Source organism: Boleophthalmus pectinirostris, unplaced genomic scaffold, assembly GCF_026225935.1.
Source record: "Boleophthalmus pectinirostris isolate CB_2022bp ecotype Guang Dong unplaced genomic scaffold, ASM2622593v1 HiC_scaffold_17, whole genome shotgun sequence".
NCBI classification, from domain to species: Eukaryota; Metazoa; Chordata; class Actinopteri; order Gobiiformes; family Gobiidae; genus Boleophthalmus; species Boleophthalmus pectinirostris.
Window position 1 is genome coordinate 35277210 of NW_026571115.1, and position 27471 is coordinate 35304680.

The window sequence follows — 27471 nt, forward strand, 5'->3', positions numbered from 1 at the left end:
AATAAAAGCTTAAAAACGCAATCCAAACAATTCAAATAGATCACAAAAAATACCCATAACAATAAAACAATTTTTAAAAAAGCAGTTTAAATTAGCCCGTGCCAAATTATAATCGTAGAAGCAAACCATAAACATGATTTATTTGACAGTTTGGCAATCTTTTTTAATAAAGCAAAACCACAAATAAAACTAGGCTTATACTCATTTGATACGGGTTATTAAATTATTGTTATTCAATTAATTGTCATTGTTGAGGACAATATACACGTATTAATAACTACAACTTAATTAAACGTTGATTTAACAATAAATTAAATTAAACAATAAAAATGTTTCAGCATAAAAACACGAGCGAAAAATTTGGAACTTTTACGCACACGATTTTTTTTGGCATATTTTTATTTTTATTATTATTGTGGTGACACTAGTTTAGGGAGCACATTAATCATTAACTAAGTGGCAATTGATATGTTAATTAGTTGTTACTTAGCCTTTAGTTGGTATTTACTTACACTTATAAATGCTTTTTTAAGATTTCAGTGTATGTACAAAAACATATATTTTAATCCCTGTCTATTAAAATATATATTTAAAATAAATACATAAATTTTAAAAAATAAATAAATAAAAAAATTAACAAAAATATCTACTGTAATGGGAAGAATATAGTTGCAAAAAATAGTTGCACAATAATTTTAAATAATAACAAATACGTAATTACTAGGCACTTTTTACGCGTTTTACTATTAGTTGGTTATTAATATCTGCTCCCTAAACTAAACTAAAGTGTTGCCATTATTATTATTATTATTTTTAGGCTATTATTAAGCTGTGTTTATATTCGGTACACACAGCCCACCTAACCTTTGTGTACGAGGTTATCTGCTCGTCGTGCTACAAGGCCAAGCCAAACACAAGCCTCCGATAAGCAATCTCGCGTACTGCAAACATATTTCCAATAATAATAAAGCAGCCATCGCGTCCCGTTTCCCTTTCACTCCACAAAACGCCGTTGGTTTAAGATGCAGACTCGATACGGGGGGCTCAGAAATACGCAGAAACACGCAGGAATACGCAGAAGCTCGGTTCCCCCTTTTTTGTCACTCCCGCTCGAAATCCCCCCTCCCTTGCCAAACCAAACGTGGAAGCTGACATTTGTCCGCGGAAAGGCTCGTTTCCCTTTTGACCCGGATCTGTTACAGCGGGTAAACAAAAACAAAAAAAGAAAGCAGCCTCGTGTTAAATCCTCTGTCGTGTTTGCGTGAGGGAAACAACAAAGCTCGTACGCAGGGGGCGCAGTGGAACGTGGAGAGCGCCGTGCGTAAAAGTCCTCTTCCCAAATATGCAAACCTAGAAAACCAGCCTCTGGGCCTATAGCTACACAATATTTCTTTGTAATTTGTTGTGACAATTCCTGAATACATCGTGATGGTGAAACTTTACGCGCAATGTTGTTTGTTTATTTTTCGTAAGCTGCTTATTTTTGTTTTTTGTTTTCTTAGCGTTACCAATTTAATCCTTTAAAGCTTTACCTAAAGGAGCCGATTTGAATTTAATCTGATTTAATCTCTGATATTTCTACATCTAAACACGTTCACGATATAGGTTACACTTGAGTTATATCTTTAAAAAACGCAGAGAGACCCGTGCGTAAAAGCGCTCCAAAAAAAAAAAAAAAAAACTGCCTCTCCTTTCGTCTCGTCCTTTTACGCACATGCGCAGTGGAGCCGGCACCCTCCTCCGCGTTGCTCGTGCTGCTGCTGCTTCTGACTGTCTGCTGACCTCTCGGTGACTCCGCTTCGTGCATTATTCATGAGGCATGGCAGCGCGGTTCACCCCTATCAGTATGCAGAAGACATTAGGGCTGCGCAAATGTCCATTTAAACGTCAGGCAATCACCGGGACGAGAGCGCGCGGGAGGCAGGGGAGGGAAGGAGGCAGGGGAAGTGTCGCTGGATGTGCGCGGAATTTTTTTGGGATCACAACACACTCCGCTGCACAATGGCGTCTGGCACCTAACACTGGATGAGAGTCAAAGTGTCCGAAAGAGTTTCAAAGTAGAGACGAAAATTTGAACTCCGAAAATGCTCCATCATCACATTATTTTAATTTTTTTTGCTCTTTATGAATGGAGATGTTTAATGAATCAAAATCTAGTCAAGTTAAGATGACTTGAATTCAGAAAGTTGTATCATGATTTGAGTCAATTTCGCTTGACAGGTCAAATTATTCCCCTTTTATCAGCCTTTCTGTACTTAAAATATGAAAACACATCTTGCTCCACTTTAAATAAAACAAGAAAACAACAACTCGTTGGTCTTAAAATAAGAACCAAAATCGAATGTTGCTTGAATTACGAAAAACACACTTACTCCACTTGTAGATAATTTCGCTTGTCAAGCTGAATCTGCTCAAATAAAGTCAAATATTCTTAATTTAAGTCATTTTAATTTACCGAGACATAGTTTTTTTTTTCCCCCCAGTGTATCAGGGGTAAAATATAACCTAAGCCAACCAAAATTCACAAACTTTTGGTACGTCTTAAACCACAGTTGGCATTTTTTTGAGTATTTGGTTTTCATTTTTTTCATTTTGGATGGAGTATTGTTTTAAAACAGACCCATTGTGCAAAAAATTTATAGAAAAATCTAATCTTTTTATGTCATTAGGTTCTTTTTTCAGACCTAGAGTTTTGTTTCATACCTGACAGTTTCGACTTGCTCACTAGTGCTCTTCCTCAGACCGGTCTCATGATGTTGCTGTGACGTGTCCGGTCAGCTGATTTAAACAGGTTTTGGCGCCGTCTTCCTACCGGCGGAGGCAGGACGACTCTGAGGAAGAGCGCTTGTGAGCAGTCGAAACTGTCAGGTATGAAACAAAACTCTAGGTCTGAAAAAAGAACCTAATGACATAAAATATCGGAAGACCAAATGAATCTCACTGGACGAAAAATCAGATCTTTTAACCGTGTTCTAGTAGTTTCTTCTCACTGACACTCTGAAGTTGTATTTGGAGAGATTCCTGCATGTCTGTTTCATTTTCTGTTTAATCACAAATTTTTAAGATGCCGTTTTGAAAATTTTGCAGATAAACCCACATTTTCACTGTGTAAACCAATCGCTGTGTACACACTTTTGACTGTGCATGATTTTTTTTTTTAAGATTGTCGATGTTAAAATAACTCTAAATGTTCTGAAACACCTGTGACTGTATATTGAGCTACATTTCAATACAAAATGTCGTAACTTCCGAGGTCTACACGTAGGATTGGGCAGCGTAACATCGTCATTTTGGTACAAATGAAAAAAGGAAATCCTCTCTTTTCTAGTGTGATGCTCAGAGATCCACAGGAGGAGCCCACAACATCCTGCACTTTGTTGTGATGACGTTTACGGCGACGCCAGCTCCCTTTCTTATTAATAAATGACCTACAACTTCAATCAATCATTCGAGCTTTATTTACAGAGCGCTTTTCATACACAAAAATTGCAACACAAAGCGCTTCTGTTTTATTCATGACCATAGCGTTAGTTTGGCTCAGTGTGTCACTAATGCCTCCTCGTCGTTCGTCTTAAAATTTTCGTCTTTCCTACATTGATAGTTGTGGATAAAAAGATTTGGTGATGGGGCAGGTTCATCAGTCGGTTTCACGTCGCGAAAAGCTTCTAAGATTTGTTCGCTCGAAGGTGGGCGGGTACTTTTTTTATTTAACCGATCGCAGCTGTTTGGTCGTGACGTCAAAATCCCGTAGGAAGAAGGACAATAACGTCTTTCCCCTCGATAAAATTCACCGAATGTTCTCATCGTTCTGGCTTTAAATCCTCGATCGGGCGCTTGAGTTTGACGTCTACAACTTCCGGGATTCTCGCAAACCGTCTCGTGTATCCCGATCCCTGACCTAGTCGCTGGAGAGAAATGAAACGGAGCGGAGTCCTGGAGCAGATTTACGAAGCTGGTGGAAAATACGCGAGACATTTCCGCAAATATTTTGCCGCAGAAAATCTTTACCCGACATCTGGTTGTTCTGAAAAAGTTCGATTTGGCACCACGGTTTTCTAACGCGGAAATTGGTGCACTTCTTTCGTTTTAGATCAATATTGTGATTTAAAATGTCCAAATTATAACAAAATAATCCACTAACTATGGAGCACACAAGTCTGATTTAAAGACAAGTTACAAAAGAATTAGGTTAATGACATCTTTTGAGCTCACCTGACATTATTTTTCTAAAGATTCTAAATGTTTAAATACATCCAAATATTTCCGATATGTTCTGAAATACCTGAGAAAATATTGACCTACTTTTCAATTCAAAATATTGCAACTTCCAAGGTCTACATGTACGATTTGGCAGCGTCGCGTCATCATTTTGGTAAAATGCAAAAAGGAATCCTCTCTTTTCTAGTGTGAAGTTCATCGATCCACAGGAGGAGCCCACGACATCCTGCGCTTTGTTGTGACGACGTGTACGGCGACGCCAGCTCCCCGAGTTAACAAGTTATTACGCGTTTTAGATCAATATTGCGATTAAAAATGTCCAAATTATAACAAAATAATCCACAAGTGTCAGAAATTATAACTATGGAGCACAAAAGTCTGATTTAAAGACAAGTTACAAGAGAATTAGTTCAATTATATCCTTTGAGCTCTCGTGACATTATTTTTTTAAAGATTCTAAATGTTAAAATACGTCCAAATATTTCCGACATGTTCTGAAATACCTGACCTACTTCTCAATTCAAAATGTCGTAACTTCCAGGGCCCGTCATGTGTCACAGTTTGTTGATCCAAGCGCGTTTAAAAACACTGACTAATCATCTCCGAGTGTTTGTTTTGGACCTGACCGTGGACCGGGGCCTGGGACACGTGACCCGGACCCGGACACGTGACCCGGACCGCACGTGGAGATCGGCACGGACCCGAATAAAAGTCGGTAACAGGTTTGAGAGAGGAGTAAAAGAAGAGCGTGAGGTGTCGGTGAGGATCGGCGAAGAGCTGGAGCTACATCTGAGGGAAGCGTAGCCGAAGGGAGACGAGGTTTTCAGGACTATCACGTTTCTAAAGGTTGTTTGAAATCCAACTGTCCTTTATTACAACGAGAGACGGTTTTGGATTCGTGTTTTGGTTTGGAACTTCAAAGCTGTTTAGTTCTTTGCAGGTTTGGGGTGATTTCAAATTTGCGCATACCGTACGTCACATCAAAACGGAGCTGAAACAGACTGAACCTGGACCAGAACAGGAACAAACCGAGTCCAAATCATGGTGCCAAAGAGGTTAAAGAGTTGAAGAAAAGCTGTTTAGTTCTGTGTAGATTTACAGTGATTTCAAATTTGCATATTTGTCACTGGACCAGAACTAAACCTGGACTAAAACAGGACCAAACCAAGTCCAAATCATGTCTTAAAATGCCTTAAAGAGCTTGATGAGTTAAAGAAAATTCATGTAGTTCTGTGCAGATTTAGGGTGAGTTCCCAAATTTGCACATTCATCACTAGACCAGGACTAAACCTGGACTAGAATAGGACGAAACCACATTTAACACTAGAGCAGGACTAACCCAAACTAATCCTGGACTAAAACAGGGCCAAACCAAGTCCAAATCAGGTCTTAAATGCCTTCAAAGAGCTTGGAGAGTTCAAGAACAGTTGTTTAGTTCCCTACAGAATTTACGTTGTGTTCACACTTGCACATTTTCCACATCAAAACTGGGACTAAACCAGGACTAAACCTTAAATAAACCTGAACTAGAACAGGACTATTCCAAGTCCAAATCAGGTCTAAAATGGTGTCAACAATCGTGGCGAGTTAAAGAAAAGTTGTAAAGTTATTTGCACATTTTCCACATGAAAACGGAGACTAAACCAGGACTGAAACCTGGACTACAACAGGACCAAACCAAGCCTAGGTCAGGTCTAAAATGGCTTCAGAGATCTTGGTGAGTTCAAGAAAAGTTGTTTAGTTCCTTGCAGATTCTACATTGCGTTCACACTTGCACATTATCCAAATCAGAACTGGGACTAAACCAGGACTGATGCTGAAACTAAACCTGGACTAGAACAAGACCAAACCAAGTCCAAATCAGGTCTAAAATGCCTTCAAAGAACTTGGCGAGTTAAAGAAAAGTTGTTTAGTTACTCATTCTCCACATGAAAATGGTGACTAAACCAGGACTGAAGCTAAAACAAAACCTGTAATACACCAAGTCTAAATCAGGTCTAGATGACGACTAAACCTGGACTAGAACAGGACCAAACCAAGTCTAAATCAGGTCTAAAATCCCTTCAAAGATTTTTGCGAGTTCAAGAAAAGTTGTTTAGTTTCTTGTACATTCTACGTTGCCTTCACACTTGCACATTCTCCACCTCAAAACAGGGTCTAAACCAGAACTGAAACCTGAACTAGAACAGGACCAAACCAAGTCCAAATCAGGTCTAAAATGCCTTCAAAGAACTTGGAGAGTTAAAGAAAAGTTGTTTAGTTACTTGCACATTTTCCATATCAAAACGGGGACTAAATCAGGACTGAAACCTGGACTAGAACAGGACCAAACCATGCCTAAATCAGGTCTAAAATGTCGTCAATGATCTCGGTGAGTTAAAGAAAAGTTGTTTCGTTCCTTGCGTTCACACTTGCACATTCTCCACATGAAAACTGGGACTAGACCAGGACTATACCAAGTCCAAATCAAGTCTAAAATGCCATCAAAAAGCTTGGCGAGTAAAAGAAAAGTTGTTTAGTTTTGAGCAGATTCAGGGTGTTTTCAACTTTGGACATTCATCACGAGACCAGGACTAAACCTGGAAAAGAACAGGACCAAACCACATTCAACACTAGACCAAGACTAAACCCAAACTAAACCTGGACTAGAACTGGACCAAACCAAGTCCAAATCAAGTCTCAAATGGCATCAAAGAGCTTGGCGAGTTCAAGAAAAGTTGTTTAGTTCTGTGTAGATTTACAGTGAATTTCAAATTTGCATTTTTGTCACTGGATCAGGACTAAACCTGGACTAGAACAGGACCAAACCAAGTCCAAATCAGGTCTTAAATGGCGTCAAAGATTTTAGCGAATTAAAGAAAAGTTGTTTAGTTACTTGCAGATTCTCCACATGAAAACTGGGAGTAAACCAGGACTGAAACCTGGACTAAAACAGGACCAAACCACATTCAACACTAGAGCAGGACTAACCCAAACTAAACCTGGACTAGACCAGGACTATACCATGTCTAAATCAGGTCTAAAATGGCATCAACAATCTTGGTGAGTTAAAGGAAAGTTGCAGATTCTATGGTGCGTTCACACTTGCAGATGATCCACATCAAAACGGGGACTAAACCAGGACTGAAGTTAAAACTAAACCTGGACTAAAACAGGACCAATCCAAGTCTAAATCAGGTCTAAAATGCTTTCAAAGAGCTTGGAGAGTTAAAGAAAAGCTGTTTAGGTCTGTGTAGATTTACAGTGATTTCAAATTTGCATATTTGTCACTAAACCTGGACTAAACCTGGACTAGAACAGGACCAAACCAAGTCTAAATCGGGTCTAAAATGGTGTCAAAGATCTTTGTGAGTTCAAGAAAAGTTGTTTAGTTCCTTGCACATTCTTCACATCAAAACTGGGACTAAACCAGGACTGAACAGGACCAAACCACATTCAACGCTAGCGCAAGATTAACCCAAACTAAACCTGGACCAGACCAGGACTATACCAAGTCCAAATCAGGTCTAAAATGACATCAAAGATCGTGACGAGTTAAATAAAAGTTATGTAGCTCCTTTCAGATTCTACTTTGTGTTCACACTTGCACATTCTCCACATCAAAACTGGTTAAAACTAAACCTGGACTAGAACAAGATCAAACCAAGTCCTCATCAGGTCTAAAATGGGTCCAATTTAAAACCAAATAACACATTTCTGAAGGTTTTTGCGAAACAATTGGGTTGTTTTTCAAAGCCGCTTCACTTTAATTACAGCAGAAGCTTGTGTGGGATTGGCATGTTTTGGTTTGTAAAGCCAGAGTTGTTTAGGGTGTTTAAGGTGTGCACTTTCACCACATCAAAATTGGAACTAAACCAGGATTAAACTCAAATCTAAGCCTGGATTAGACCGGGACAAAACAAGTACTGGAACAGGACCAAACGAAATCCACATCAGGTTTAAAACGGGTTCAGTTTAAGACCAAAAAAGAGAAAATTCTGAAGGAAATAAACTTTTCTGAGAGCTACATGTTCTTTATTTATTTAAAGTTGCTTAATTATTGCAGATTTATGGTGCGATCGTACGTGAAAAATATTAAAATTGGAGACTAAACCCAAAACTATAGACCAGGACTAGACCAGGACTAAACCAGGATCGAACAGGACCAAACCAAGTCCACATCAGGTCTAAAATGGGTTCAATTTAAGACCAAATAACAAGAAAGTTCAGAAGGAAGTAAGATTTTGATTATTTTTGAAAGCTATGGTGCGATCATAAGTGCAAAATATCAAAATTGGGAACTATACCCAAAACTACGGACCAGGACTAAACCTGGACTACAACAGGACCAACCCAAGTCCACATCAGGTCTAAAACAGCTCCAATTTATAACCAAAAAACAATAACTGCATGACAAATTTGAAGTACAATCACGCTTTAGAAGTACTCAAAAATGGGACTAAACCAGGACTAAACCCCAAACTGAACCTGGATTAGACCGGGACTAAACAAGTACTAGAACAGGACCAAACCAAGTCCACATCAGGTCTAAAATGGGTTCAATTTAAGACCAAATAGAGAAAATTCTGAAGGTTGTGTGAGGAATAAGTTGGTTATTTTTGAGCTAAATACACTTTTTTATAAAAGTTTGGTTAGTAACAGAAAAGTTGTTTAGTTCCTTGCAGATTTATGGTGCGATCGTACGTGCTAAATTTCAAAATTTTGACCTAAACCCAAAACTATGGACCAGGACTAAACCAGGACCGACCCAAGTCCACATCAGGTCTATAATATCTCTGATTTATAACCATGGGACTTTAGACCGGGACAAAACATTTAAGAAACCAAATAATGAGAAAATTCTGAAGGAAGTACATTTCTTGGTTGTCTCTGAGAGCTAACTGTCCTTTTATTTCAATGTAAGCTTCTTTTGGATAGGCGCGTTTTTATTAAAGCTTGGTTATTGACAGAAAAGGTGCTTAGTTTCTTGCAGATTTATGGTGCGATCATATGTAGAAGTTGTCGATACGACACATATCTCAATACATTGGCCACAATACGATATATAACTCGATACAGTGAACTTTTGGTTCAATACGATATATTTGAAATCGATTTGATACGGTTCAATAAACAATAAAGACTAAATCATGTCTGTGATACTAAAAGTCTTTGTTAAACCACTTCTTCTTGTGCAAAGTTCAAATGAAACACAAACATTTTAATCATCAAAACAGTGAAAATTTCAAATATGTTGCATAAACGAGTTTCATTCCTCTAAAAACGCAACAAAACTGTAGCTGCAACTACATAATTGAGTAAAATAAACCAAAAAAATACTCTTAAAGCAGCTCACGATATCGATACTGTATCATCACATTAAACTACATGATATATTGATACGATATATCAATATATGGAGACTAAACCCAAAATTCTAGACCAAACATGTCAAACTCAGGCCCAGGGGCCAAATTTGGCCCGCGATATAATAATATTTGGCCCGTGAGATCATGTCAAATCTGTATTAGAGCTGCCCGCCGGTTACAGATAGACTATAGAGACATTATTTATTTAAAATTGTGTTATTATTTTATATTTTGTTTGTTCTGGATTCAATGTTTAAGCAAAAATATTATTAAACATTTATTTTAAGAAGAAAAGGTTTAACATTACATATCTCGAAAGAAGAGAAAACATGCAGATGTTGTTGAAAATTTCCATTAAATATTTAGTTTGGCCCACGACTTAGTCCCAGTTTTTCATTTTGTCTCTCTGTGAATTTGAGTTTGACTCCCCTGATCTAGACCAAGACTAAACCAGGATCGAGTAGGACCAATCCAAGTCCACATGAGGTCTAAAGTGGCTCAAATTTATAACAAAAAAAACACAAATATATGACGGTTTAAAATCTATCCTTACAATTGATTGGAGCTTGCGGATTTGAAGTACAATCATGCTTCAAAGGTACAAAAAAAGTGGGACTAAACCTCAAACTGAACCTCGACTAGACCAGAACTAAACAAGTACCAGAACAGGACCAAACCAAGTCCACATCAGGTCTAAAATTGGTTCAATTTAAGACCAAATGAAGAGAAAATACTGAAGGAAATACACTTTTTTGAAAGCTAAATGCCCTTTCATTTATTTAAAGTTGCTTAGTTCCTTGCAAATTTATGGTGTGATCATATGTGCAAAATATCAAAATTGGGAACTAAACCCAAAACTACGGACCAGGACTAAACCAGGATCGAACAGGACCAACCCAAGTCCGCATCAGGTTTAAAACAGCTCCAATTTATAACCAAAAAACAATAACTGTACGACAAATTTGAAGTAAAATCACACTTCAGAAGTACTCAAAAATGGGACTAAACCAAGACTAAACCCCAAACTGAACCTCGACTGGACCAGAACTAAACAAGTACTAGAACAGGGCCGAACCAAGTCCACATCAGGTCTCAAATGGGTTCAATTTAAGACCAAATGAAGAGAAAATTCGGAAGGAAATGCATTGTTTTTAAGAGCTAAATGTCCTAAACCAAGAGGACCAACCCAAGTCCAAATCAAGTCTAAAATGAGTCCAATTTATAACCAAAAAGTGGGACTAATCCAGAACTAAACCCGAAACTAAACCTGGATTAGATCGGGACAAAACAAAGTACAAGAACAGGACCAAACCAAGTCCACATCAGGTCTAAAATGGGTTCAATTTAAGACCAAATAACGAGAAAATTCTGAAGGAAAATATGTTTTCTGGTTGTTTTTTGAGAGCTATGGTGCGACCGTATGGACAGTATATCAAAATTGGGACCTAAACCCAAAACTACAGACCAGGACTAAACCAGGATCAAACAGGACCAACCCAAGTCCACATCAGGTCTAAAACAGCTCCAATTTATAACCAAAAAACAATACAATAAATATACGACAAATATGAAGTACAATCACGCTTAAAAAGTACACAAAAGTGGGACTAAACCAGGACTAAACCCAAAAGTAAACCTGGTTAAACCAGGACAAAACAACTACTAGAACAGGACCAAACCAAGTCCACATTGGGTCTAAAATGGCTCCAATTTAACCACAAATATATGACGTTTTTTAAATCAGTCCATCTTTACAATTGATTGGAGATTGCAGATTTGCAGATTTGAAGTACAATGCATGCTTCACTTATTAGATTGAACAGACATTGAAGACCAAACTTGATTGGCAGATTTGCAGATTTGAAGTACAATTGCACTTCAGAAGTACTCAAAAGTGGAACTAAACCTCAAACTGAACCTCGACTAGACCAGAACTAAACAAGTACTTGAACAGGACCAAACCAAGTCCACATCAGGTCTGAAATAGCTCCAATTTCTAACCAAAAAAACAATAAAGTATGACAGATTTGAAGTACAATCACGCTTCAAAAGTACTCAAAATTGGGACTAAACCAGAACTAAACCCAAAACTGAACCTGGATTAGACCGGGACGAAACAACTACTAGAACAGGACCAAACCAAGTCCACATCAGGTCTAAAATGGGTTAAATTTAAGACCTAAATGAAGTGAAAATTCTGAAGGAAATACACTTTTTTGAGAGCTAAATGTCCTTTATTTATTTAAGTTGCTTAATTCTTGCAGATTTATGGTGCGATCGTACTTGCAGAATATCAAAATTGGGACCTAAACACAAAATTATAGACCAGGACTGAACCTGGACGAACCCGAGTCCACATCAGGTCTAAAATGACTCCAATTTAACCACAAATATATGACATTTTTCAAATCAATCCATCTTTACAATTGATTGGCGTTTGCAGATTTGCAGATTTGAAGTACAATCGCGCTTCAGAAGTACTCAAAAATGGGACTAAACCAGATCTAAACCCCAAACTGAACTTCGACCAGACCAGAAGTTCACACCAGGTCAAAAAATGATTAGCATTTGAGCCCAGACAACAAGAAGTACGAGTATTTGTCACGGTGTTAGTCAACTCTGAATGACTCGATTATGAAATGTGTCCAGTCATCGTTTTGCAGTATTAGGAAATGCCGCCGGGCGTGTCGGCTTTTTGACCTATAATTTTCCGATCTCCTTCTAAACACATGCTGCGTCTCAACTTCGCCTGTTTCTGTTCCATTGTTTTGCCGTTTGAAACGAGCCGTAAACGCTGCAAAACGCCGTCGCCACCGCTGTTTACCAAACCAAATTACGCTTAACAAAATTATTGTTCCTTTCCCTTCCACGGAAACAGCGCCGGCCGTTTCTGTTATTGCGTTTGGCCTCATTTATGTGCAAAATTTCAACAAACACGACCGTAATTTAATGTCGCCTCGGATTTATAAACTCGGTCCAGATCCGTCGACTCAATTTCTGGCCTAAAATGTCCCAAAGTACGGCTTTTAATCGATTTATCGCCACGGAAACGAGCAGATTTCGCGTCCAGATTTGTGGAGAGACGAGCTCGTTTTATCGTAAGGACGCATGTTTATTCATTAGGGTTTTTTGGTGTGTACTGCGGAACATTTCAGGCAAAGCAATGCAGTCTCCATGACGACGAGAAGACTGCGACTCCAGGTCAAATAACGGGTAACGTCCGCGGAGAGGCGAGTTCGCTGGGAAGTTTGAATGTTTTTTTTTTTAGAATAATACAGATTGTCTGATTGTCTGAAATGTTCCACAGTATTAAACGTTATCTATCTTCATCCTACAATCGCCATGGAGACGAGCAGCTTCCAGATCAAGTCACTGGTCACGTCTGTGGAGAGGCGAGTCCGCTCCTGGTAAAAAAAGAAAAATAATGCATGTTTTTGAAGGTAGCGTCTGTTTTTTAGGAAGACAAAATGTCAGTTATAAAATAAAAGTGCGGAACATTTCACGCAGAGTAGCAACATCTCCATGGAGACGAGAAGACGACGACTCCAGGTCAAGTTACGGGTAACGTCCGCGGAGAGGAGAGTTCGCTCGTAAGTTTACTTTACGTTCTTTTAGGGTAATAAATAAATAAATATCTGATTGGGAAAATATAGATGTTGTTTAATACTATGGAACATTTCATGGCAAAGTAATACAGTCACCATGGAGACAAGCAGCTTCCAGGTCAAGTAACTGGTCACATCTGTGGAGAGGCGAGTCCGCTCCTAGTACAAAAAAAAAGAAAAAAAAGCGTGTTTTTGGAGGTAGCCTCTGTTTTTGAGCGAGACAAAATGGCAGTTATGAGATAAAAAGTGTGGAACATTTCACGCATCTCCATGGAAACAAGAACATGGCAATTCTGAGTGAAGTACCAGGTCACGTCTGTGGAGAGGCAAGTCCACTCACAGTAAGAAAGCACTGTTTCTGAGCAATAAAATGTCAGCGATTGAAGAAGATGGATAAGTTTAATACTGCGGAACATTTCAGGCAAAGCAATGCAGTCTCCATGGCGACAAGAAGACAGTGCCTCCAGGTCAAGTAACAGGTAACGTCCACGGAGAGGCAAGTCCACTCCTGGTAAAAAAATATATATATATAAAAAAGAAATCATGTTTTTGAAGGTAGCCTCTGTTTCTGAGAAATACAAAATGCCAGTTATGAGATAAAAAGTGCGGAACATTTCACGCAAAGTAGCAACATCTCCATGGAGACGAGAAGAGGACGACTCCAGGTCAAGTTACGGGTAACGTCCGTGGAGAGGCAAGTTCGCTCCAAGTAAAAAAGAAAAATAAAGCATGTTTTTGGAGGTAGTGTCTGTTCTTGAGCTAAACCAAATGCCAGTTATAAAATAAAAAGTGCGTAACATTTCACGCAAAGTAGAAACATCACCATGGAGATGAGAAGATGGCATTTCTGAGTCAAGTACCAGGTCACGTCTGTGGAGAGGCAAGTCCGCTCACAGTAAGAAAGCACTGTTTTTGAGCAATAAAATATCAGCAAGAAGATGAAGAAGATGGATAAGTTTAACAATGCGGAACATTTCAGGCAACGTAATAGAACATCTCCATGGAGATAAGAAGATGATGCTTCCAGGTCAAGTTACAGGTCACATCTGTGGAGAGGCGAGCATGCATTTAAGAATGCATGTTTTCTGAGAAATAAAATAAAAAAATATCTGTAAATGAATAACCGCAAGAGATACAAGTTTAATACTGTGGAACATTTCAGGCAAAGTAATAAAATCTCCATGGAGACATGCAGCTGATGCTTCCAGGTCAAGTTATGGGTCATATCTGTGGAGAGGCGAAGATTCAGTGTTTTCTGAGCAATAAAAATGTCTTTAAATGAATAAACGCAAGACATACCAATTTAATACTGCGGAACATTTCAGGAAAAGTAATAAAATCTCCATAGAAACCATCAGATGATGCTTCCAGGTCAAGATGTAGGTCACATCTGTGGAGAGGCGAGCTCGCTTATATTAAGAATGCATGTTTTTGTGATATTTTTGAGCAATAAAATTAGCATTTTGTATTTTTTACTTTATTTATTTATTTATTTATTTATTGCAATTTCATTTCAGGCAAAATAATAAAAATCTCCATAGAGACAAGCAGATGATGCTTCCAAGTTATGTTACAGGTCATATCTGTGGAAAGGCGAGCACACATATAAGAATGCATGTTTTATCGTATTTTTGAGCCATAAAAATCCCTGTAATTGAAGATCACATCTGTGGAGAGGCGAGCTCCTGGTAAGAATCTGTGTTTTCTGAGCAATAAAAAATGTCTGTAAATTAATAAACGCAAATTATACAAGTTTAACACTGTGGAACATTTCAATTAAAGCAACAACATGTCAGAGAAAAGTTACATAATGCACCTTTAAGTTTGAACTGTTACACTTTCTCACCCTACTTGCATAAACTCGTTACAGTCGGTTGTTTTAGGTTGAAAAATGAGCAAATAAACGCCGCGGCAGTTGCGTCCCCACCAATGTCAAACTGAAACTACAAGTGCTTTTTGTTCGCGCGTACACAGGATCTTCCCATGGCCGGGTCACTCACCTCTTTGCCTCTGATGCCCTGCCAACGCACCCACCAAACCAAACACAACAACAGAACACTCCCCGCTCGCGCCCTCGCTCTCGCTCCCACACAAAAGGCGCACACACCTAGCAATGCAAAGAGTTACTCACCCACTCATCATCACCAACCACCTCGGGTTCAAAGGAGAAGACAGCCGCAGCCCGAGCGCGCGGAGCGGCCGGAGAGCGCGGGCCCGAAGCGCTGTGTACATAAACGGGAAGCGCATGACAAAGGAGCGCGTACACAAACCTCCCCATGTCCTGTCACGGCCGCACCGCCTCTCGAAGCGCGGAGTTCAGATGTGTGGAGGCCCGCGTGGACACACTTCTTTACTTGTGTGTGTGTGTGTGTGTGTACATATGTGTGTGTTTGTGTGTGTGTGTGTGTGTGTGTGGCCGTATCATCGTTAAAAGGAGGAAGTATGGATGAAAAATGAAAGGGGGAGTTTTTGCTTCTTCCTGTTTACTGGACACGAACTTCCTCGGGGCCACGGCTGCTCCTCCACTGACACAGACACGCACGCACGCACGCACGCTGACGCACGCCACGCACAAAAAAGCGCAGGAAATCGTGCACGCTGGAATAGTTAGGCTAGACGTTTTACGCACGGTGAAAACGCAGCGGTTTTTTTGACTTTTACGCACGGTACTTTCGGATTTTTTTGATTTTTACGCACGGGTTTGTCGTGCCGGCGTTGCCATGACAACCCGAAATGCAAACGTTTTATGGCGCGATTTAAGTCAGTTTCTAAATTATCACGTGCCCTTAAGTGATATGAAACTCCATTACTCCACGGCGCGCTGAAAAGTGCTCGTTTTGACGCATTTAAACACGCATTTTTGCACTTGCCCCGCGTATGACCCCTGGCAACGGATTCACAAGTAATGATGAATGATTAGGCCAGAGAGGCAGTAGGCTGAATTTCAAAATAAAAGTATATAGAGATGCACTTGATAACTACTACTTCTACTACTACTACAAGACTTAAAGCACAATGTACAAGTACTTTAGTCTGTTATAGTTTACTACAGATGATTCAGTGTTACTCACTACTTAAGTAAAAGGTTGGGTTTAGGAGTAGAATAGAAGTATTTACTAAGCCTGACTCACTCTAGGCTTTGTTTAAATGTAGTTACCAAAACGTGTTACCGTATATGGCCTATGAAAAAATGAAATACTGCATCTGTGTTCAAAATTTACGCAGAAGTAGTTGCTAAAAACGGCGAGTGTTCCTCATTGACAAGGCGTGCGCTCTTTTTTTTCTTCTTTTTTTTCAGAATTACAAATAGTTACAACATCTGAAATAAGATAATAAGTGCTTGATATAAGTAGTATTTCACTGGAGTATGTTTTGACAATCTGAAAACAAGGCTTGCCAATACAAAACGAAGCATTTTTCATGGGATTTCAAGCGCAGGACCATTCGTCTCCTCATTTCAACTCAGAAATTGTTGTTTTTCTTTCGCATTTTAAGTAAAACGAGACATTTTTACGCTTGCTCTGCTGGCAAAGGTTATTTTAAGACCGTCATCAGTGTAAACACGACTGATTCAAGCGCTTATTAACGTCGTATTCAACATCGTATTTTGACCATTACTTCAGATAACCGCACTGTATTTCAACCACATTTTTGAGCTCTTGTCTGCGCCAAAAGAATCTTCTACAAACAAGCCCACTTCCCGTTCTGCCCTCTCTCCCTCTCTCCTCCTTCTCTTTGGGTGTCTGCTGTATAATTTATGGCGACCTCCAGAAAACATTCTTGTGAAGCTGGTGAAAAATCATCGCAGAGGGCCAGGGCCAGGCAGGAATCCCCGGCAGCAGCAGCGAGGAAGCAGCGAGCACCCTGAAAACGCATCGGCCCGGCCTGGCTCGCCTCCTCACATGTTGCGCAAAGTGGACGCGTAATAAATGAGAGTTTGAGTGCTAGACCAGTCCTCCCCTCTCGTTCTCCCTTGCTCTCTTTCTCTTATTAGTGCTGCGAGGAGGAGTATGGATGAAGCAGCCGTCTCTCGTGTAAATACAGTCAGGGCAGTTTACGCGCTGACACTACGCAGAGCGCCCAGGGAAACTTAACGCTACTTACGTCGAGTGCGTGCACTTATTTTAAACAGTGCATACTTTAAGGCCACTGCGCTCTGAAATTAAACAAAATAGAACAAAATGGATGGATAACGGCTCCACCTTATTAGTCTAAGTAGAGCGTGAAGAAATGCGCAATCGTACCGGTCAAAATAGTTTATTAAGAATGATTCACGATGACTTAATTAATACCTTAACCTCCTGACCTCAGCTTCGTAATTACGCAGTTACATCTTAATTAACTCTTATAATTTTTTGCAATACTTTTGAGAGAACTTTGACCACATCGAAATTGGAACTGAACCAAGACAAAATCCAAAACTAAATCTTGATTACACCAGGACTGGACCCAAAACTAAACCTGGATTCCATCAAGACTAACCCAGGACTAGACCAGGGCTAGACCAGGACTAGACCAGGACCAAACCAAGTCCACACCAGCTCTAAAATCGGTTTAATTTAAGACCAGATAACGCGTAAAAATCGCACGACGTTGTGCAACCGTGAATTTACAACGTAGATAATGAAATTGCCAAAGCCAAAACGCACAATCATAATTTAAAAATGAGTATTAGGAAATGTTATTGGGAGTGTTGGCGTTTTGACCTAATTTTCCACTCTGTCTTAACTCTTAACTTTGCCTGTTTCGTTTCCATTTGTCGTAAAGTTTTTTTTTTTTAGACAAACCCGGTACTTTCCAAATGGCGTCTCCTCTAATGTTTACTGGCAACTAAATCATCCCTGTACTACTGTTCTTTTTGTTCTAACTCCTTAATTAGCCACTTACTAAATGTGAATTAATGCCACAGCTGCTAAATTAAACTAATAATAAACGCTGTATCCGTTTTGACAAAAGCAGCGTTATTAAAAGTCCGATATTACGCAAATTTGACTCTTGTGAGCTTTAAGTCACGTCCTCGAAAACAAACAGACCTGGGGCTGTGTTTTCTTTCATTCACACATTTATTATTAGTTTTTCCACATCTCCAAAGCTCAAAATGCAAAACGTAGTGGTAGTTTTTAAGTTAACAACTCATTTTTTACTTTCAGTTATTTAGAAATTGACAATTCTAGATTGATCCAAATGATTCTGGTGAAGGTTTGTGGAGTTTTAAAACGCAGTGGAGCATTTTCTGTATCAACACGTGACATCACGAGGTGGAACAGAGTGTTTACAGTTTGAGAGAAGGACTCCAAAGCGTAAACATGAAGGATGTGTGTGTTTAAACACGTGTGAATGAAACAAAACACAACTTCTGGTTAAAGAAACTATATTATAACTTCATCAGAAAAAAAGCGTAATATATTTTCTTTAATGTTTGGTTTTTCTACAGTGTAAAGGAGTCATCTTATTGGATAAATGAGTCCAAAAGCTTATGAATACATGTACCATTAATCTCCTACGGGATCTCTCCACAGGGTGCCATGTTACAATCAGGTTTGACACGGAACACGACCGTAATTCGTATTGTCCGCTTTGTTGGCCCCATTTGGATAGGCACGTTTTTACGCACGGGGGGACGAGGTTGAGTTTTTTTTTTTTTTCCTGGGAAACCTTCCATCTCCGCTCTGTTATATTGCCTATACCGAAATGGAGGCGCTTAAATGACAAACTGGAGCAATAAGAGCCGCGGTGCCATCCCGTGCGTCCGCGTAACCAGCAGCGCACGCGTCGGTACAGCGTCGCGTTTTCCCGTGGCCGTTTTAGTTTCAAATGCAGAAATTTCTATGCATTTAAATCGAGTTTTTGCAAGACGCTTTGTCAAGTTTTTTGATAGACTGAATATGTTCTCTTTTATATGCTTAAAAAACACTAAAATGCAAATAAAATCGCAGTAACAGTGCAGAGTAGAACACAATCGAGTACAAGATCAACGTAAAACCATCTAGTCTCCTTCGTAATTTATAATGGACACTTCAAAGGTGCATTCCTGCTTTGGTCCTTTGAGTCCTGATGTAGTCCTGATCGAGTTCTGGTCTAGGTCTGATTTAGTCCTGATTTAGTCCTGGCAGAATTTAGTCCTGATTTAGTCCTGGCAGAATATTGTTCGAGTCCTGATTTAGACCTGGTTTAGTCCTGATTTAAACCTGGTTTAGTCCTGGTTGAGTCTTGATTGAGTCCTGATTCAGTTCAGATTTAGTTTTGATTTTGTCCTGGTTTAGTCCTGATTTAATCCTGGTTTAGTCCTGGTTGGGTCCTGATTTAGTTTTGATTTAGTCCTGGTTTAGTCCTGATTTAGTCCTGGTTTAGTCCTGGTTTAGTTCTGATTTAGTTCTTATTTAGTCCTGGTTTTGTCCTGGTCTAGTCCTGATTTAGTCTTGGTCTAGTCCTGATTTAGTTCTGATTTAGTCCTGGTTTAGTCCTAGTTTAGTCCTGATTTAGTCTTGGTTTAGTCCTGGTCTCGTCCCAGTTTTGATCTGGTGATTTTGTGTACACACCCTACAAATATATTAGAAGTCACTTTCTTAAAATAAAATACTACTACTATTACTAATTACTAAGGAGTGTGTACAAAAATACTTCATAAATACTTCTGTGCATGTGGCTACAATTTCACAGAAAGTGTTTAATATTATTGCGTTATGTTCCATGTTTACAAATGCACTTTTACGCACGAAACGCCAGTATTCAGCTGGAGCTCCGTGCCCGCGCCACAGGTCAAACACCAGGCCCGGTACGTGCTCCAAAACAACCCACAAGGACGCTCCTGGTGACGGGCCTTGGCTGTGCACGTCTGCCTCGCGCCCTTCCTGTGCGGATATCGCAAGGGGAGGGGAAATGCGCGCACACGTTCGCTAAAAACCTACCCAAGGACGCGTGCCACAGATGCGTGCTCATCCATTTACTACTTGGCAAATGGTATCAGACACAACTACAAGTCCCACTGCGTATATTCTTTATTGGAGCCATTTTTACGCACATGGAGGTCGTGCGTAAATGTGCCAAAAATGTGGCCTCTAGATCAATAGCAATAATAGCGCTAAGACTGGAAATATGGCTTCACTTTACAAAATGATAGCGGTATATTTATCAGGAGATCCGCGGGGAGATACAACATATCAGTTTCACACAACATAAACACGGAATGGATCAGCTCATTTGGAAAACCACCATTGAATATCACATTTCAAAACAGAGGAGGCAGAAGGCAGTTTGGACATGCTTTCAGTTTGAAGTCAGGCCAGTACAATATCCAGACACTAACTCCCAAACAATTTTAAAACGCACCATTGTAGCTCTCTAAAAAACAACGCAACGATGTAAACGTAATTTGAAAACGTCTCGATGGATGTACTTAGTCTAACTCCATCCCACACACAGACTCGTAAAAGTATACTCGAGCTAAGACGCGTCTGTCCACAGCTCGACGGTGAGATGCCCAGTGCGCCATTACGCACACGCACAAGCGACAGCAACGTACACACACACGGCTCGGTGCGCCACAACAACAGCTTTCAGATCTCCGTAATGCAGTGCGCTACACACTGACTGAGTGACATGATAATTACACCGCTCCCAGCCCGCCCCTCCCCGCACAGACAGTCCTCAAACACCACTTACTGTTCTTATCGGCGCGGTCCAAGTCTCCCCAGACATTACCCGGAGCTCCCGGGCTAGAACCAGAGCCTGTCCGCGTACAAAAGCACAGTATCCCGGGATAAGCTCTCCTCAGCCGTCCGTACACGCTCTCCCACCCTCTCTGCTTTACTGACCCCTTTAGGATCCCCGCGTAGCCGTTAAACCGTCACTTGCTTTCTAGAATGTGAAATATATAGTACATTGTCAACTCCCCAAAACCATAAAACTAACTTTATGGACCCCACGTGACCAGAGGCGAGCCAGTGAGAGGTATCAGTCTGAGGCCAGGCCTGATCTTTACGATCCAACTTGGACATAAAAACTATCATCCGTTTGACATGTAAATGTCAAAGCCGCCTGCTTTTTATCGTTTGGCCCAAAGCAGAAGGGGCTTCTCTTGAAAAACACGTGCACACATACACAGACACGGAGCGGGCAGCAGGTAGAGCTCAGCGCGGGGAGGAGAGGCGCTGGCCCCGGGTTCAACCCGAGACAGACGGCGCAGAAAGGCAGCAGCAGCCGGTGAGTGGAAAAGTTCAGTTGCTTGTTTACCAGCTGGAACAAGGTAACCTAATTTGTCCGGGAGTGGCATCCGTCAGGACGGAAAAGCCAGGCTGTTTAGAGAAAAGTGAGCAATTTGTCCAGAGCGCGCACTTTGTTGTCCTGTCGCCTGGTCACGTGGACCTGGCCTGTGCGCGCTGCAGTGGGGAGCAGGGGGTTGTTTTGGAGTTTGGAGAGCTCAAAGATGCTCTAACTGTGTGTGTACGTGGTGATGTGTTCAGGTTCACGTTGTGACCCGGGACGTGAGGACAGGCCCTGAGCGGGAGTTTGACTGGTGCACTCTAGAATATTTCTTTTATTCTGACTATTTTAAATGATAAATACATATTCAATGTTTCAAATATGTCAAGATATGGCTCCATGTGTGTATATTTGTCTCTTTATGGAAATGTATCTTGTTTAAGTCTTTTGAAATAAGCCACTTGTGGCGCTCACAGTTTAAATTGCGCTCGGGAAAGTGACGGGTTCCTTGTGGGTTTTAGATATTGTTTTGCACTGGGACCATTCTTCATGTAGCCGAGATATGAACAACTAATACAAATGTCATAAGGCTGAGGTTGCACCTTATCAGATTTCAAGTAGAATTGTGCGCCTCCAGAAGTAGCAGAATGTGCACAAAATGGCGCAATTCTGAACCAATGGAAAATTCTAACATTTAGTATAATTTTGGCTTTGCCATTTTCATCTCACAGCAACATTAGCTCCTCTAGTCTCCCTCACGTCTACAGCGGAGCTGATGAGTTTGGCATTCGCTTGGCAGCTGGCGGCTCGTGCCATCCCTCTCCGCACATTTGCATATGAAGAGCTGGAATCCACATGCACAAATACAATTACACCGATTTGTCTTAAACTGAAATGAACTCTCCAAACACACTCCAACCTGAAGTTTTCAAAGCTTTTACGCGTTTCTGGGAGGGTTTGCGCAGCCATTTGGGTACAGTTTGGCATTCAGACCACAACATTTGAAAAACTTTTGGTCGTCGCACAGTTTTATTATACTCCAAGATACAAACAAATACAAAAAGCTTATTGGCAGAGAGCTTACAGACCTTTGAGCTCGGTAGCCATTTTGTTTTGACGCACAGCCACACGCACACGTACACACACTCACACACAGACACACACACACACACACACACACTTCTGTACACCACACGTACACGTTTGTCATCGAGGGACACTGACTTCCATTCATTTCCTGGAGATTTGCGCTGACCACAACATGGCTAACCCTAGATGTAATGACCTGCGCGTAATATCAGTCCGCGTAAACAGATGGGTATCTAAAAAGCCACACGCACACGTAACCGCTGCCAATCACAACTCCGAGTAGCCACAATAGAAACGACCGTACAGCATACTATTTACAACGTTTTGCAAATTCAATACTTACAATACCATTAATATAGCAATTGCACTTGATGCTATATGTACACGGTTGGGGCTTGGAGGACGTGGAACTCTTACGCTGACTTCACTTCAAAAAAGCAGCAGTTTTGAATGACATCAATAGAGAAAACAACGACAAAAAGGACACGGGAATAACATATACGCACAATATTGGCGCTAAATAACTTATAACAATTTCATAATAAGAGCTCACATGCGGAAAAAGCGCTGTCAAATGCGAAACATCATACATAAACAACAAGTAGGTAGGTAGAAAGTTATAGGTAGTATTTTTAAACAACTATAACGACAAGAAAAGACGACAACACTTTACGTTTTTGTACCACAGTTAAAATACGACAACACACATGCCAGACATTGAAAGTGCTGCTGTATACAGTCCACGAAGGAACATTTTGGAATCTCCGCGCGCAAAAAGTTCATATTCTTCATTATATTTTTGTGAATGTGTCTTCAAGTTTCCCCTTTAATCTCCCTATATTTGTTCAGTCTGCCCAGAATTCTCTCTCCAAATGAAATGGACGGATACTTTGCTGAGGGCTGGTCCTATATTTTGTGTGTTTTCATTTTTTTGTGTGTTTTTTCGGGTTTGTTTTTTTTAAGGTTGGAATGCGCTAGCTCCGGTGGCCAGACTCATGCTTTTCAGTTTGTTGTCCTTCTTCCACTTCATCCGCCGGTTTTGGAACCAGATCTTGATTTGGCGCTCCGTGAGGCAGAGGGCGTGCGCGATCTCGATGCGCCGTCTCCGCGTCAGGTACCGGTTGAAGTGGAACTCCTTCTCCAGCTCCAAGGTCTGGTAGCGCGTGTAGGCCGTGCGCGCCCGCTTGCCGTCCGGTCCCGTCATATCTGGAGGATTGGAGTGGGTACAGTTACAGTTACAGTGAGTCACAGCTGCGCAACATGGCACAATATGGCACTTTTACGCGCAGATACGTTATCTGCCTGGTGTTGCAGCTACGCGTGAATGAGCCGCAATCTCGCTTGACTATCAAAATGCCCTTATCGTGTGTATTATGTTTATAATTCATAAAACAACCAAAACGCACAAAGGGGCTATGAGGCGAAATATTTGATAAGCCAAAATCGTACAATTTAATCTCAAAATAATATCGGAAGTGAAGTTACAGCTCTTAAAATCAGCCAATTAGAATTCCACGTTTCAGAAATCACTACACTATTATTTAAGTATTTTTTTTTATTTATTTTAATTTTACAGTTTCATTCGAGTAGCACAAAGAACGAAACGTTGATAAGCCAAAACTACACGCTATAATATCAAATAAAATAGGAAGTCGAAGTTGCAGTTTGTGTTTATCATTCATATTTCAGTTCTGCAGTCTGGAAGCACAAAAGGCCCTGGGGGGAGGTGAGGTCGTTGTGCCAAAATCCACCCTCTTATACTGTCAAAATACAATAGGAAGTCGAAGGTACAGCTGAGGGTTTGGCCAATTAGAATCCACGCGTAAAAGCGAGGGACCACTACACGCATGATGTTTATTATTCATATTTCAACGCTGTTATCTGGTAGCACAAAAGGGCTAGGGAGGTGAGATTGGCGAGCCAGAATCAACCCCCCTCATAATGTCAAATAATATCGGGAGTGGATGTTATAGCTCTTGGGGTTAGCCAATTAGAATCCACGCGTAAAAAGAGGTCACTATATGTTGTTATTCATGTTTTGACGGTGCAGTCTAGTCGCAGAGAAGCACTAGGGAGGTAAAGTTGGCATGTCTAAACCAACCCTCTTATAAATCAAATAAAATTGGAAGTGAAAGTTACAGCTGCAGCTTTAGGATCCACGCGTAAAAGACAAATATGATCGAAAATACTAAATATTTTTTTTAGTAAAGCCAGTGTCATATTCTAAGCCAAAATCACCCCTTTTATTATGTCAAAAATATTGTGAATGAAAGTGACAGTTGTACATCTAACTAATTAGAACCCACGCGTAAAAGAGACCACTGTGAAACCTAGAACACATGTAATTGCAGCATAGTGAGTTGTAAACAAGTTGGTGCGTAATTTTAGGTAAGGATAAACGCGTTTTTCTGTACGAAAGTGTGTGTTTTTTTATCTATGACCACGAAATGCTCGCGTCAAAAAGTGAATAATAGAAATAAAAACGTATTCCTCTACACTAAACCATCAGTAAAAAGTGTTTAGTGACGTATAAACTTGTAATTTAGTACTTTACGCACGCATGTTTCCAAAACGGACATTTCATCCAACCGAGCTGTTTTGTGAGCGCACAAAGGGATTCCAAACTATTCCCAAACCCATCTTGAACAGTTGGCTACAGGTGTTACCGCTTTTCACCCGCGCCTGCGAACTCTGGCCACATCCATCCATGCGCCCTCCTAAGTGAACCAACGTGCGTAAAAGCGTCACCCCCCAAAAAAGCGCACATGACTTTTATTCTCGCCTTTGTTGCTTTTATTTGTCACATTGGCTTTTTTTTTTTCTTCTTCTTCTTCTCCTTCTTGCGGTCGCCCCCTCCACCCTCCGCCCCGTGCCCTCGGTTCCCCCGGCTCCCCTCCGCACTTTTATGGCCCCGTCCTCTGCTTCACCTCGCTAATAAAGTTCCCACACGTAATAAAGCTGCACTTTTCAAAGAGAGGCCGGCAGCTCTCCAAAGCCTTCGCCTCTCCTCGCTTTCTTCTCTTCGCACCCGGCTGTGTCTGCTCCTGCTCCCCCGCCCGTACGCTGCTCTGCCCGGGCTGCCCCTTCTCTCCCCGGCTCCCCTCCTGACAGATTTATGACGCTTTGCAGGAATTTGCTAAAATAATAATGAACAATCGTAAAATAAGACAGGGCTCGTCTTTGGAGTTTTTGCGCGCAGATTAAAGCCGGTATTAACACGATGTCAGCTACTCAGCACCACGCTCCACTCGTCTTTATAAGCGTTTAGTGTACCATAAATTATCAGATATTAAAGTATGTTTGCACTAAATAAATAAAGGAGTGCTTTTGCGGAAACGCGTTCAATGCTTAGCTACAAGAAAGGAGATTTTACGCTTTACGCATGCAAATATTGAACGTGGTGTTTATGGTGAGTATAATTAGCTTCATAAATAAGAGCCCTACTGTCTCGTAACAGCCAGTTAATAAGAAGACAACACAGCAGCGCGTGTACCATGGCTTATGTGCAGTTTTCTCATCCATGGGAATATCTGGGGAGAGTGCGCCTCGCTGCCCGCCGCCGGTGCTGACCCCGCCGGCCCCGCGTCATGCTTGTGCCCGCTCCTGCTGGAAGTGTGGCCCGCGTGTAGCTCCTCCACGTCCGGGGAGCCGTCATCCAGCTCGGTGAAGCGCTGCGACTTGCCTCCTCCGACGCTCCCGGCCCCAGAGGACAGGTTAGCCGAGACGAGACCGCCACTGCCGCTGCCCTCCTGCTTGGACGGAGAACTCTTGCTGGCGTCCCCACCTCCTCCTCCTCCTCCTCCCGCTCCGCTGCTGCCGTTTCCCGGGGAGAGAAGTGAAGTATCCGCCAGGGAGCACGAGCTGGCCGCCTGTCTGTAGCCTCTTTCCGGGGATCCGAATCCAACAGCGCCCGCTCCGCCAAAGTGCGCCCCGGCTCCGCTGCCACCGCCGCCGCCGCCGCTCCCGCTGGCGTTACCGGCGCTCACCCCTCCTCCTCCGCCGCCGCCTCCACCTCCTCCCCGGCTGGAGCCCACCGTCAGATCCATGCCATTGTAGCCGTAGCCGTAAGAGCCGCCCGTCGCATGGTGCATCGTGGCCGGGGTAGAGTCCCTGTACGTCCCGCCGTTCATCGCGCCGCCGCCGCCGCTGGTTCCATAATTTAGGAGTTGATAGTCGGGGCCATTTGGGTATCGCCCCGAGAACGAGTTTACAAAGTACGAGCTCATTTAGGTTGTTTTAGAGAGTTGCAGCCTTAACAGTTGCGTATTAAGGGCCGCTTGATTTGTTATATTTCTCTTGGTCGTTATAACGCGGGTACTTTCAACGATTTATGACGTATTAGTGAATTATGGCGTTGCACTGTAGTTCGTTTTTAGCTATGTATGCCGCCCGTCCAAATATGGGGGTGGGGTGGTGTGCGCGATGGGGGAGGAGAGGGTGAGGAGAGAGAGAGAGAGACGCACGGAGAGAGAAAGAGAGAGAGAGAGAGAGACGCACAGAACGCGCGCTGGCAGGGGAGGGGAAGGGGAAGGGGAGGAGGAGGAGGGTGCCAGGAGCGGTCACGTGCTTTTGTTGACCAGTCGTAAATTCTACCCGGATGACTTCGGAGAGGTAATTCATGCTCTGGGGTTTCTAATGATGGGAGGGCGGGCGCACGGCGGAGGGAGAAGAGGAGAGGAGGCGGGCGGGGAGGGAAAGAGGCTCGACTCTCGGCTCCTGTTGCTCCAGAGGTGTCCGGGGTGAGCTCCGAGCGCCACCTACTGCTGAGATAATTTATTGCACGCGGGAGAGAAGAGGGTTTAGCCTGCTGACTGGTCCCTCCTCCCCTCTCCCTCCCTTCTTCTTCCTCCCTCCCTCCCTCCCTCCTCTTCCAGTGCGTCCGTGCGTCATCGGCCCGGCCTGCGCGCTGACCTTTTGGAGAGGGCTGGAAACGAGGAAGCGGTCAAACACTCAAACACACGAAGGGAAGCGTTTAAAAGAGAGAGCTGCTCAATTATGTGAGAGTTAAT

The 27471-nt window shown here is 41.7% G+C and overlaps 2 protein-coding genes across 6 annotated transcripts in view; both read right to left on the reverse strand.

Moving 5' to 3' along the window:
- The window catches only part of hoxb3a (homeobox B3a), a 251170-nt gene that overhangs the window by 179641 nt on the left and 44058 nt on the right, over positions 1-27471 (reverse strand). The window contains exon 1 of one of the 5 annotated variants that reach the window (XM_055153002.1): positions 15303-15449. The exons of the other annotated variants lie outside the window; for them this stretch is intronic. The gene's annotated coding sequence lies outside the window, so the exon portion shown is untranslated. Of the gene's footprint in view, positions 1-15302; positions 15450-27471 lie in introns of those variants that run through there. 5 annotated transcript variants of the gene reach the window in all.
- hoxb5a (homeobox B5a) lies at positions 22393-26820 on the reverse strand. The gene is made up of 2 exons (XM_055153008.1): positions 25956-26820; positions 22393-23668 (listed from the first exon to the last, which is right to left on the reverse strand). Exons 1-2 carry the CDS (start codon positions 26686-26688, stop codon positions 23421-23423), a joined length of 981 nt encoding a protein of 326 aa, XP_055008983.1. The 5' UTR covers positions 26689-26820; the 3' UTR covers positions 22393-23420.

Bases quoted from the DNA above. Each gene is read 5' to 3' on its own strand.
- hoxb5a (XM_055153008.1), bottom strand. From the start codon at position 26,688: ATGAGCTCGTACTTTGTAAACTCGTTCTCGGGGCGATACCCAAATGGC. The intron at 23,669-25,955 runs GTACACGCGCTG...CCAATCCTCCAG, and splicing joins AAAACTGCACATAAGCCATG to ATATGACGGGACCGGACGGC.